The sequence below is a fragment of the Ambystoma mexicanum genome, chromosome 2q (genome assembly GCF_040938575.1).
Source record: "Ambystoma mexicanum isolate Mex_15411 chromosome 2q, UKY_AmexF1_1, whole genome shotgun sequence".
Lineage (NCBI taxonomy): Eukaryota > Metazoa > Chordata > Amphibia > Caudata > Ambystomatidae > Ambystoma > Ambystoma mexicanum.
In genome coordinates this window covers 205,532,282-205,545,173 of record NC_090924.1, presented here as the reverse complement: position 1 = coordinate 205,545,173, position 12,892 = coordinate 205,532,282, and the positions used below count along the sequence as shown (strand labels likewise).

The window sequence follows — 12,892 nt, the reverse complement described above, 5'->3', positions numbered from 1 at the left end:
GCAAAGTCTCTCAAACATCAGTTTAAAACCTTCCAGCTTCTGCTATTGTCCTACCGCTGCTGATGTGGGCTAAGGGCAGAATGTACTCCACAACTGAAGTTTTACTTCATTATTTTGTCTGTTAACCTGTATGATTTCAACATTGAACCAAGTTTGGCCACAAAACATGGAGGCACTTCTCATTGTGTTCCCACTGGGCAGGAAAGGATTTTGTGAAACCGGTCTATTAACCATCTCTAGTCACAGTCCAGCTAGAACTTTGTAACAATGCATGCTCATTTGAACGCAATGTTCTCTGCTCATGGGCAAAATCGGCAGAGTTGGGTCACAGCTACTTTCTGCTACTAATGCAAAGGTTTGGCTAATTGCTTGTAGTGGTAGAGATAGCCTCATGCTTTAAAGCTGTACGCTGGCATGAAGCACGATCTACATTCTCGTGTTTGGCATACACGACATGTCCGGCTCCAATGATGCTGATTGGGGACACTGGTTGGAGAGCATTTTAAATAATTTCCTTGTACCTCAAAACCATTCTCTGATTAGGTTAGAGTCTTGCCAACATTAAGACAGTCACCAAGTTTAAGTACCAGAGTTAATATCTGTGTGATCGATGGAAAGTTTTGAATGTATCCTCGCCACTGTTCTGATCTATGCAATTTTCCATCCATGCACCTATTCCTGAGTGATCCCAATGTTTGTCTAGTGCTGATAGTTACATTGTGTAATATGTCAGATGTCTGCATATCTTGGTCTTTGCAGGTTTGCTTATCATGAACTCTCCATTTGAGGTTCTGCTGATTCTGATCGAAGGTTTATTTATTTATTTTTGGCTTGATGGCTCATCAGCATCTTGTTTACTTTTATAGCATGAAATCTTTGATCTCAGATCTTCAACACCGCAATTTTACTTCACTTTACATTGCTTTCAACTGTATTCTCCTTGCAAAGTTGTTATTGCAATTCCAACTTCACATGTAAAATATATATATTTTTTGCAGGTCTGAAAGTGCATCAGCCGACCAAGAGAATCTAAAATATTTTCCATCCAGAGAACGGGGCAGTTCTGTATCATACACCTCGTACCATTCTTCAAGTTCAGCTGTGATTTCTAGGCACAGGCAGGATGACATCAGAACCCAAAGTGATGTACAGCATGAAGATGAAGGTATACAAAGCTTGTGAGATGTATGCTGCGCTTAAGATGTAGAGTGCAAATAATGCAAGTTGAGAAATGTAATTGTGGTTAGTAATGACTGCTCTAATGTAGTGTTTAAAAGAGTTTGGGTAAAGTATGATTGAATTTGCCTGAGGAACCCAAGCCCTCATTGTATTATACCCCACATGGGCCTAAAGACCATACACAGCTAATTGTACTACACATTATGAGAGGTGGCTGTAGTGATGTGAAGTTTTGAAGTTGTTGATTTTTATTTTGGAAAAACACCGGGAAATATTGTGATATATAAAATTATATTTTCTATGCACAATTTCAGATGCAAGATCACTTTAGGAAAGTAATGTTGTAAAAATAACTTCATTTGCTCACAATAGTACAAGAGATTGAGAGAAAGTGTAACTTAGTGGTGTGTATGTATAGGTATAACAACCACAGTTGGCTTGTGGTCTTCTAGTTCTGAAGGGGCCCCTGAGGGACCCTCGGATGTGGAAACAAGGCACAATCGCCACACACGAACTGATACGCCAGACACAAGGTTGTATTCCCAAAATCTATGGTTTATTGCAAAAAACAAATCGTCCCAGTTGGCCAAATGGTCCCACGCCCCGCAACGTGTGGTTAACAGACCTCGGGAGACGCAAGAGAGCGAAAATTGTACATCAGTTACATATATACAAAATGAGCATCTCACAATCAGTAATGACACATTTGACACATTCGATGCCGCCCCTAATTCATTCCCTTTGAAGTGGAGGCAATGATTGACAATGGTGACGAATATGACATTTTAGATCACCATATTTAGTAACCGTTTGCAATCTCGAATTTACAGAAACTATTCTTTATTTGCGAGCGCTTCTGTTTTCATGGACAAGCTGCGCGTAGGGGGACTGGCACATTTGTCATGCCTACCCCCGGGCATCCGAATCGAGTCCATCAGCCCCGGGAGCAGGCATCCAGATAATCATTAAAACCCCAACATACTGTTTGGATTCAGTCCTGGCGCATTAGGCGCCAGGCCCATAGACTTTACTTACCTTATGCAGACCATGCTGCAAATGAGTCCAAGCCAACGTGTGGCCTGGATGGGACTATTTTTATTACAGGGACTATTTTTCACTCGGGTGTGGTTCTGGGGAACTTCTTACCTGGGACTACTTTGCAGGCTATTTAAACCATGCCCGAACAGCAGCCCATGCTTTGAGTTATTCTGCATCCAGCAGCGTGACGCTCACCGTGTCTGCAAGTCAGCATCCAGTCTTCTGCCACGCCCGCCTCGAATACGGAGCTCCTAGACAAAAGGCAAAGAAAGGAGAAGAGGTTAGATCAGACATTATTTGATTCCTTACCTGATTCCGGACCCAGCACATCTCCGAGCCTGGAAAGGACATTATTTCAACACGCGTCGCATCACCAGCAGCAGCGCCGTGTTATACTCGCCAGTCCACCGCGTCTTTTTCGACTCGGCACTGCCTCCATCATTTTCTTCGTCGAAACCCAGCACCTGGGGGGGAAAACAAAAGGACCAACAAGGTGAGCCGAGGAAACCAACAAGGACGATCTCTTTGCCACCATAGGCTTACCTGCTTTACCACCGGAAGTGGTATTCTTTAATTCACCGCATCTTCCTATGCCGCACCTATAAAGGGAGAGAAAACAGCAAGTTCAACTCATGCAACTTTTACCGGACAGTGTTTGGTAATACAGACTCTTACCTGAACGCCATCAGCTGCCTCCAGGCAAAATTCTTTTGGACCCAGCTGCAACCTAACGAGTGAATGGAACAAGAGTGAACATCGGACATATTGAACTCTTTGAACTTTATAGACACTGGAGTCAATATTCCTCGAACTCCTCCAGTACCTTCAACCCAGTGAAGTAACTGGTATCTACGCGCCCCTGCATGCCATGCAGGATGGAGAGCTCATCATTTAAAAACATTAGGTGAGGTTACCAAAAGGGAATATCGGAGGTGATTAGTGGGGAGAACGAGAACAGTTGGGGGGGGGGGGGGGGGGGAGAACAAAAGAGCCCTACCTGGAAAGAACCCTTTTTCTTTAAACAGAATGGGACAGAATGAGGGTTATAATTCACTGTATATGAAGGGGGTTCCGCATCCTTGTTCCCCTCTGGGTTCATGTGGAACGTGATCACAGAAGATTTATAAGGTACAGACAATCTATCCTGTGACATTATTGCTGGTGTAATTAATCGTCTTTTATGGAATAGGGAGCAACCCACCGGTTTCATAATTACTTCCTCGAATTCATTCGTTTGTTTTGTCTAATTGACCAGTTTCACTTTCGTTCCATTTCCCATAATATAAGGCACTCAGAGGAGCAGAACATGCAGAAGTTAATGGCAAGGGCTGTACGTACCATCCTATTCCCTGACCACCATGCTGCGGCAGGTGGGCACAGACCCAACAATTGTTCTTTCTTAGAATTGAGTGTGTCATGTACATTATCAATAGCAATGTGTTGTCCCATATCCTTCCCTATGTCTCTCTTCCATTGGGGACAAGGTATAGGAAAACGAATGGACTGGACTTTCCGTCGTGGAAATGTTCACAGTTGGCAACAGTACTTCAAGGGGGTGCATTTCTTCTAGGTACCAATACTGATATGTTCAATATTGGGGCTAATATACTCATTATACACTATCGTTAAACCCAACATACAATTCTTTCGACCATGTCCCTTTTTCACCTTTCTATGTACTGCTTTAATTCGCTATCAGCATTGGTGCAGAAGGAGACGTTGGCTGGCTCCGGCATCTTCCCCCGTCGTTTTGCTCTCGCCGTGTTCGACGTGAATATCTCCAGCCGATGAGCTTGTTGAGATGTCGGAGTTCGATAAATGTCTACAGTTACTCCATGCCAGTTCTCGTTCAGCCTGGATTTCTTATCTGTTCAGTAAGATTCCCGTACATTTGCACATTGCTATAGAGTTTGAGCAGCTGCCTTTGTACCACGTGCGCCCTGCTTGTCCGCTCTGGTTCCGGACACATGGATTTGGCACTGAGGAGTTGCGTTTGTAGCTTGCCCAACTCTCACGGCACTCTCCTCTAGGCCTCTGGTTCCTACTTCATCCAAGAATAGGAAACGGAGGCAATAAAATCACAAAAAGCTGAAGATGTGATCACTCCTTTTTTCTGCTCCGCAGGTTATACCGATTTGCTCCCGGTATCGTGTGGTCGACAAATAGTGCGGGTGCACTTCCGGTGTCAAGCTTGGAGTCCGCCTGGGGCACAATGGCAGATGATGAATGCCCAAGCGATGATGTAAGCTGCGGCGCAACAGAAGATGGGGGGGGGCGCCACAGAGGTATACGCTTGATATCTGCCAGCAGTGATGCAGAATCTGCTGGACAGCCTTGGGGCGCCCTTTGTCCTTCCTCTTATGGCAGTCTCATCAGGCTTTGTTTCAGGATCAGGCAGTTCTTGTGGCAAAGAACTGGCAAGTGCATTTTTCGTTTCTGGAGCCGCTGCTGTCTTTCTGGTCTTTGTCCCGATCAGTCGAAGTGTCAAATGGAGGTGGGACTTTCTTGGTGTGCGTGGCATGAATCCACGCTTTCCGCCCATCCATGCGTATCGCTGTCTGCGTGGTCAAAAGCATTTCGTAGGGCCCACGCCACCAGGGTGCCAGCGATGTTTTCCGTTCATAATTTCTAATCGGCACCCAGGTTCCTGGCTCCAATGCATGTCCTGGACCAGTGTACCTCACCGGTAATGCCTCCTGCACCTGCTGATGAATCAAACAGTTTTTTTACTAACAAATTACAATAAATGCTGAGTACAGGCTATTCTACCCCTCTCATTCTTTTCGGCTGGGGTGCACACCACACATTCGCCGGTCTTCCCATTGATTTCGTATGGGGAGAGACCAGTTCTGGCTTGCACTGATGTTCGCATACACAGTAACGCTATTGGCAATGCATCTACCCAACTTAGCTTGCTGCCTGCACAAATCTTACTTATTTTGGATTTCAGGATGCCGTTATGACGTTCAATAAGTCCGGCACTCATGGGATGCCTGGAGCAATGGAATCGCTTATCGATCTGGAGACCTGCACAAATCTGTAATATTACTGCACCTACAAAATGCAGACCATTGTCCGACCATATGACACGGGGCAGACGGAAGCGAGAGAAATACTCTTTTAGCATTACTTTTGCCGTGCTCATGGCTGTGCAGTCTTTCAATGGATACGCTTCCACCCATTTGCTGAATGCACATATGATCACCAGAACATACTTCAGTTTCTATGAAGTCAAAGTGAATCACTTCGATAGGCATAGAGGGAGGTCCGAAACTTCCTGTTGGAGTCACTGTTCCCTTCCCCACATTGTGCTGTAGGTACGTTATGCAGTTCTGTACTAGCCTTTCGGCATTCTTTTTTATGAGAGGATTTTCCCAGACAGTGGCCAAATGTTGGACTATTTTCTTCGCACAGATGTGGGTGGGACTGTGAGCCATTGTTACCATCGCATTTACATAAGCATTCGGCAACATCCAATTTCCACTCTTCTTGTCCACCCAACAACCCTCCAAGTCTAGTTCTGCAGAGCCCTTGGCCCATCCCTGTATTTCGTCGGCGGTAGCTTCAGCCTGCATCTCTAACAATTACAATTCCATTTTCTATCATACAGGGTACTTCCTTCGATTGTACTGGTAACATTTTTGTATTCAAATCGGTGGCAGTTTGCTTTGCAATTCTGTCTGCAAATGCGTTTCCTTCTCCCACTTTGCATGTCACCTTTTTATTCGCCTTGCATTTCACTATCGCCAGGTGCTTTGGACACGTAAGTGCAGACAGCAATCGTACAATCAAAGGGCCATGTTGAATTCTAGCCCATGTGATGTTAGGAACCCCCCTCTCGGCCCAGTCAGCCGAAGCTATGAACCACGCCAAAGGCGTACTGGCTATCAGTGTAGATATTTACGCTCAAGTTCTCTGAAATTTCACAAGCCCTTGTTAAAGCAATTATCTCTGCTGCTTGGGCAGAGTTGTATGGGATTCTTTTACTCTCCACAATGCTTTTTAACGTAGTGATATCGTATGTGGCGGTTGAAGTGCCGTCAGGTCATTTAAAGCAAGAACCATCACAAAACAGTTCTCCATCGGGTTCCTTTAGTGGCGTATCGTGTAGATCAATTCTCCCTTTTGTTTCTTCCTCAGTAACCATTAAGCAATCGTTGGGAGGTGATTCAGTCTCATCAATGTTTTCCCCGGGCATTGGCATTCATTCTGCTGGATTCAAAGCGCTACACCTCATGATTTGGATGTGGGGGGCAAACAATACAATTTCATATCTAGTCAATCTAGCAGAGGTGAGGTGTTGCGTCCTGTTAAATAGAACATCTACGGCATGTGGCACAAGTGTGCCCCAATACCATCCCTTCTGTTTGTTTCACTGACGCAGCAGCCGCTGCAACAGCTCGCAAACCTTGTGGTAGTGCGCGCGCTACAGGGTCCGGCGCGAAAGAAAAATAACCGCACGGCCGATTTCTTCCACCTTGTTCCTGTGTTAGAACAGACCACGCACATCCTTCGTTCTCATGCACAAACAGCCTAAAAACCTTTTCATAATTCGGTGTGCCCAAAACTGGAGCAGAACTCAAAATGGTTTTTAGCGAGTCAAATGCTTTCTGACATTCTTCATTGCACTGCAAAGGCATCACAGCATCCTTTTTTGTCAATTCCACCATTGGTTTTACAATTAAGGCGAAGTTCACAATCCAATGACGGCAATATGAAGCCATGCCAATTATAGCTCTGACTTCCTTCTGCGTCTTTGGAATAGGCAAGCCAGAAATGCTCTCTATCCTTTCTGGCGTTAATCTTCTCCCTTCCTTTGAAAGTAGGTAACCTAAATAAGCCACTTCTTTCTGACAGTACTGGAATTTCTTTAAGCTCTCTTTATGGCCATGCATAGTTGGTTGGGTCAATAATAAGACAGTACCTTTTTTACAAATTTCTTCTGTCAGCAGCGATTAACACATCGTCAATGTATTTCAACCACACAGTCTGCCGGTAAATCTAACATGTCTAGCTGTTCTTTCAATGCTCTACTGTATATGCTCGGACTTTCAGTCAGTATAGCCTTGTGGAATGCGTGTGGATGTGAATGATCGTCCTAAAGTGAAAGCAAATAAATACCTTCTTTCTCTGTGTACTGAAATGCTAAAGAAAGCCTTCTTCAAATCGATAACACTAAAATATTCTGCCGATGCAGGGATCATTGTCAATATCGTAGTGACATCTGGCACTAACAGAAATTGGGGATCTACTACTTTGTTTAGTGAACGGAGATCAATTATGAAACGATACGGTACCTCATTACCCCCTTTCTTATACACTGGAAGAATGGGGCTGTTGCATACACTGCCTGCAATTTATTCAATCACTCCCAATTTCACCAAATCAGAAACAATTATTTTCAATCCTTTCTCCCCTTCTGCTGAAATTGTATACTGTGGAATACGTGGTAACGTCACTCCTTCTTTCAAAACAATTTTCACTGGCGCTATTTTCAAGCATCCCACATCATTGTCATTCACGGCCCAAATACAAGTTGGCACCTCACTCAATTCCCCTGTTAAAGATTTTGTCACAAATTCAGAAGTCGGCCCACTCTGAGGGGAAATAGTCAAAAATACCCCATCTGGTGTGCAGTGGATAACCACGCTTAGCTTTTTCAATAGATTCAATCCTAGGAGGTTTTCCCCGCAATTCTCTGTTAAAAGAAATGGACAATGTTCAGTAAAAGGCCCTATTGTCACTGCTACTGGTTTGGACTCCGGATTTATTACTGGGGTGCCTGCGAACCCTACTGAGATATTTTGTCTCCCTGACGGAGGTATATCTGGAGCCAAGTGATCTATCGAGCACCACTGTGCCCCCGTGTCTACGAGGAATCTATGCTCTTCATTCCCAACTTTCATTTCTACGTAGGGTCCTTTCTGATTCACGGGAATGGATACTGGTTCCGACCCCTGTCCTATTTTGGTAACACATCATCCGAGGTGTAATCACTACTATTACTATAGTATGCACCTGTCTGAGTATCAAAAATATTTCCTCCTCCTCCTCCTCTGTTTCCACTTTGATTGGCCTGATGATTTTGACTCTTGAGTAAAAGCATTTTGATTCGGCGCCTGGCCCTGATTTTGTGCACCATTCCCTTGACTATTCTGGTGCTGCTGCATATGGTTTATATGGTTTCTATTATGGCCATTTGTTCCTGGATGCCCTCTGTGCTGTCTCCTCTGACCATATCCGCCTCTATTTTGCAAGTGTGGGCATTGTGCCCGCCAGTGTCCTTCCTCTCTACAATATGCACATTGGTTTAACCCCAGAGGCCCTCCATGCATATTCAAATTGCCCCTGCTCTGCACATTTCCCCTTCCCCTGTTATGTCCTGCTACCTGCTGAAGTAACTCTTGTTTTAAGGTTAGTTCTATCCTTCGCTTCTCTCTTGCTCAGTATTTACCCGGTTCTCATAATATTGGGCCATGTGTAATACTTCTCCTAACGTTTTTGCTTGCCATGCACTTTCTGATGTCATTATCAAATTTTGAATCGGGAGTATTAATCCCCTCACATATTTATCAACAAACAACCTTTTTCCTGCTTCCGTGCGCACATCCTGCCCACTGAAATCTGTAAATACTACTTCAAATCTGTTAAAATAATCTGTGGCCAGCTCGTCTTTACCTTGAACGCACGCAGTCATTTTATCCCACTGAATTCTTTTCTCTGGGACATATTCTTTTAACTTTTGTACTATTCATGCCGGTAATGCTAACATATTCGCCCCTGGCTGTGCCCCCACCTCCTTATTTCTATCCTCCAGTATTAAATTTGCCCAAGTGCCGCCATAGGCCGTCTCATCTACCTTCCTTATTCGTTTCCATATATTCGCTGGCAGAATCACGGGGAATATTAAATCTATATCACTCATGGTGAACACCGAGGATTGCAATAAAGACTCTACTTCTTTATAAAAACCGATGGATTTTTCCATATGTCAGGGATCGTTTGTTTTATATTATTCACTTCCTGTCTAGAGAAGGGAACGTGCACATATTGGGCTGTGTAATGTGCTGGAATTACCTGAGGTGGCGCATTGCCTACCCCTGGAGTCTCTACCTTCGGTACAAAGGTAGGGGGCATTTCTCTCGTGGGGAATGCCATACTCACTGTTCCTCCTCCTCTCTCATGTGCAACAATATTCCCAAATCGAAGGATAAAGCTGTCTCTCCTGTTCCCCGTTCCATTGCCCTCTTATATACCGGCAACAGCTCAGGAGGGCTGACCTTTGTCTCGCTTATCTTTGTTTATCAAACATTCAACCATTGTCTGTAACGCTCTCCTTTTCATTGATCAGAGTGTATTCATCAAATATTCCATGTATTTCCATTGTGGGAATACTAGGATCTGAAATCCATTTTAGTGCCTCTCGTATACATATTTTTAGCGCCACACTAATTTGCGCTGCTGGTGACAAGAATCGCTGCGGTCTACCCCTCTCAATGTCCTTCCTTCTGTAACACGGTGTGGCAAGTATTTCAGAATATTCTTCATCAAGTTCATTCTTTAATTCAAACAGTCGCTTCACATGCTCTTCTATTTCCTCATCTCTCCCTCTACAAGGGGCCAATGCATTCAAATCCAACAATCGTTGAGGTGGTAACTTCCCAACTAACTTTTTCCATTGCGCCGACAAATATTCCCCCATACATTCCAACAATACCTGTTTTTCGTTGCTCTTCCTGAAGTCCTGTATTGACTCTAATGTGGCCATCCCATCGTTCTCGTCTATATACATTTCCGCCTGCTCTTGCAGCTCACGCTTTCTCTCCTTGCTTATCGCGCTGCTGGTCACTCTCATACACTCGCTTTGTTATAATTCGCTTATGGGGGGCGCAGTCGGAACAGAAATACCCCCTTGAGTGGAAGGGGCAGTGGGCACGGGAGAAATCTGCTGGAGCGGTCATGGTTGTGAACACTCGGGGCTGGCTGACTAGAGGGCGGTACCATTACTAACGCTGCCTGTGTCTGTATTGGAGTTGGGACAGGTTGAACAATAGGAGGGGGTTGGATGACGGCTACTGACGTAATCTTAGTTTCACTTCTCGGGCCTCTTTTTGTCTCGGTTAGTTTTTTGTTTATTAATTCGTCTGATGCATTTAACTCTCTGTGGATATATTTTTTCAATATTCAACTGGTCGCGTCTATTTGCCTTTCTCAAACTATCTCCTCCTCCTCCTTTTTTTCTCTGCTCTTTGCCTTTGGCTTATACCTGCACGCATGTTTCTCTCTACTTCTAAATCGGAGCATTGCTTCCCTCCTCCAATCACTAAGGATATCAAGTGCCGCAGGACGCGCTTTCTTAGTTATCAAAACCTTTTCCAGGTTATCTATCCGATCCATCTCAAAACTACCATTCCTCGGCCATTGAAGGTCTTCCTGCTTCCTGCTTTCTGGTTTCCTTATGCCAAATTTCACAAAATATTATCGCTCCCACACCATACGTCACATACATATCATAAGCCGGCGCCCCCTACCGCCCCCCCCCCCTCTCTAATCCGCCCCCCCCCCCCCCCGGAGGCGCAACCTGGCCAGTTTCCAAAGATTGTTTGTCGCACCGCTAAGGTGGACAATATCCCAGGCATGTTTTAACCTTACCCTTGGCTAATCAAACTTACTCTGGGCGTTTGATTTTGCAAAATCAACTCTCAACCAATATCAGGATCACTTACAAATCGGGGCACGACTCACCCGATTAGTCAATTTGTCTTTTCAAGACACAATTCGTCCGTATACTGATGCAACCAATGACGTGTCTGCGTATCTCGGCACTGCCTCGTTTCGGGACCCTCTCCCTCTTGTTCGCTGGCCAGGCACGTCGATCAGGGATCAGCTGTGTGCAGATCTGCAAAGGAGTCAGAACTTTCGCAGGGCGCCCCGGACACCTTGATCTCTCCCATCCTCGCCATTCTTGTCGCCTTAAGTTTGCAACGTACACGATGGAACAAGTGGGGGAGGGTCCCTATTCGGGCGCCATCTTGAAGGGGCCCCTGAGGGACCCTTGGATGTGGAAACAAGGCACAATCACCACACACAAACTGATACGGCAGACACAAGGTTGTATTCCCAAAATCTAGCGTTTATTGCAAAAAACAAATAGTCCCAGTTGGCCAAATGGTCCCACACCCCGCGACATGTGTCTAACAGACCTTGGGGGGAGGCAAGAGAGCAAAAATTGTACATCAGTTACATATATACCAAATGAGCATCTCACAATCAGTAATGACACATTTGACACCGCCCCTAATTCATTCCCTTTGAAGTGGAGGCGATGATTGACAATGGTGACGAATGACATTTTAGATCCCCATATTTAGTAACAGTTGCAATCTCGAATTTACAGACACTATTCTTTATTTGCGAGAACACAGCGCTTCTGTTTTCATGGACAAGCTGCGCGTAGGGGGACTGGCACATTCCAGGCCTTACTATCTCCTGGTTTCGATTCATGCTATAGAGGTCAGCTTGCTCTTCGGGGCTCAAAGCGCTCAGCAGGGGGGCCATTAAGAAGAGCATAATTCAAACCCTTTAATATTAGTTTCGTACATTGCTATTCTTTTAAGGACACTCACTGGCATCCGTGTACTGATGAGAATGCCTTGCTCTCCGCTTCCAAGGATATGTGAAGGAGGGAAACAGGCTTTTCTGTCTGGCTCCTCGCGCAATGTTTCAACATGTCTTTAATAACCTTGGACCATTGAAGCAAAATATCTACAGCAAAGCAGTTTTACATGAGGCAAAAGTGGCGATGTTAAAGAGAAACATAGAGAAAATAAAAATGGTGATTCTGGTTACCTTAAAATGGCCGCACTCTAGTTAAACTAATAGCTACGTAATGAGTAATGAGCATATATTCTTTATACTTTAAATGAGGCGGTTGGTCTTCGGCCAACCAATTACCCTGCATAAGCCTTCTGTTGGAGAGTTGTCTACTTTTCTAGACTGACAGTTCAACTCTTGTAAGCAGACTTTAGTGTTTCCTTTTTTGTGTTTGGAGTATTATGGGGGTGAGAGAAAGGGGAAGTGGGGGGGGGGGGGGAGTAGAGTCCCCCATTTAAAACACAAATTAGTCTGCAAATGTCACATTAGAAGACCACTAACTGTGGTCTTTGTCAACAAATAGAATCAGTATTTCTATATACATCATAGCTTTTGCTGGAAAATTACTCAGAAAACTAAGGAAAATCTTAATATTTCAACTTCTCGCGTAGATCAAAAGTTAAGAGTAAGGAGATTCACCAGCAAGGTGGGGACTGATGTTAGTTGTGTTTGGGGCACAGGAAATGTAATGATAGTCCGACCTAACTATATTTCTAATACATGATTATTAGAAAATACTAAATATAGCAGCTACTGTTGTCCCCTAGAACAAGTAAGCAAACATTGCATACATTTACTACTCCAACCAATTAACCTAATAAATCAAATTTTAGAACAATCTTTTGTGATTAACTGTTTAATAAAATTCATTCCGTTATGAAAAAGCCATCCAATATATTTCAGGTTCTCCAAGGTACTTTAACATCTATGTAATGGTGGCAAAAATCTGAGATTCTTAGATGTTGGCATTATTGAAATATTACTTTGAAAATTCCCTCAGTTCAAATCTGGCTACCAATTG

The 12,892-nt window shown here is 44.3% G+C and overlaps 1 protein-coding gene across 1 annotated transcript in view; it reads left to right on the top strand.

Moving 5' to 3' along the window:
- Window positions 1-12,892, top strand: part of SMG1 (SMG1 nonsense mediated mRNA decay associated PI3K related kinase) — a 2,768,248-nt gene that overhangs the window by 51,350 nt on the left and 2,704,006 nt on the right. Inside the window, exon 2 of the mRNA XM_069647131.1 lies at window positions 999-1,165. Within this exon, the coding sequence (XP_069503232.1) occupies window positions 999-1,165 (167 nt within the window). The remainder of the gene's footprint in view (window positions 1-998; window positions 1,166-12,892) is intronic.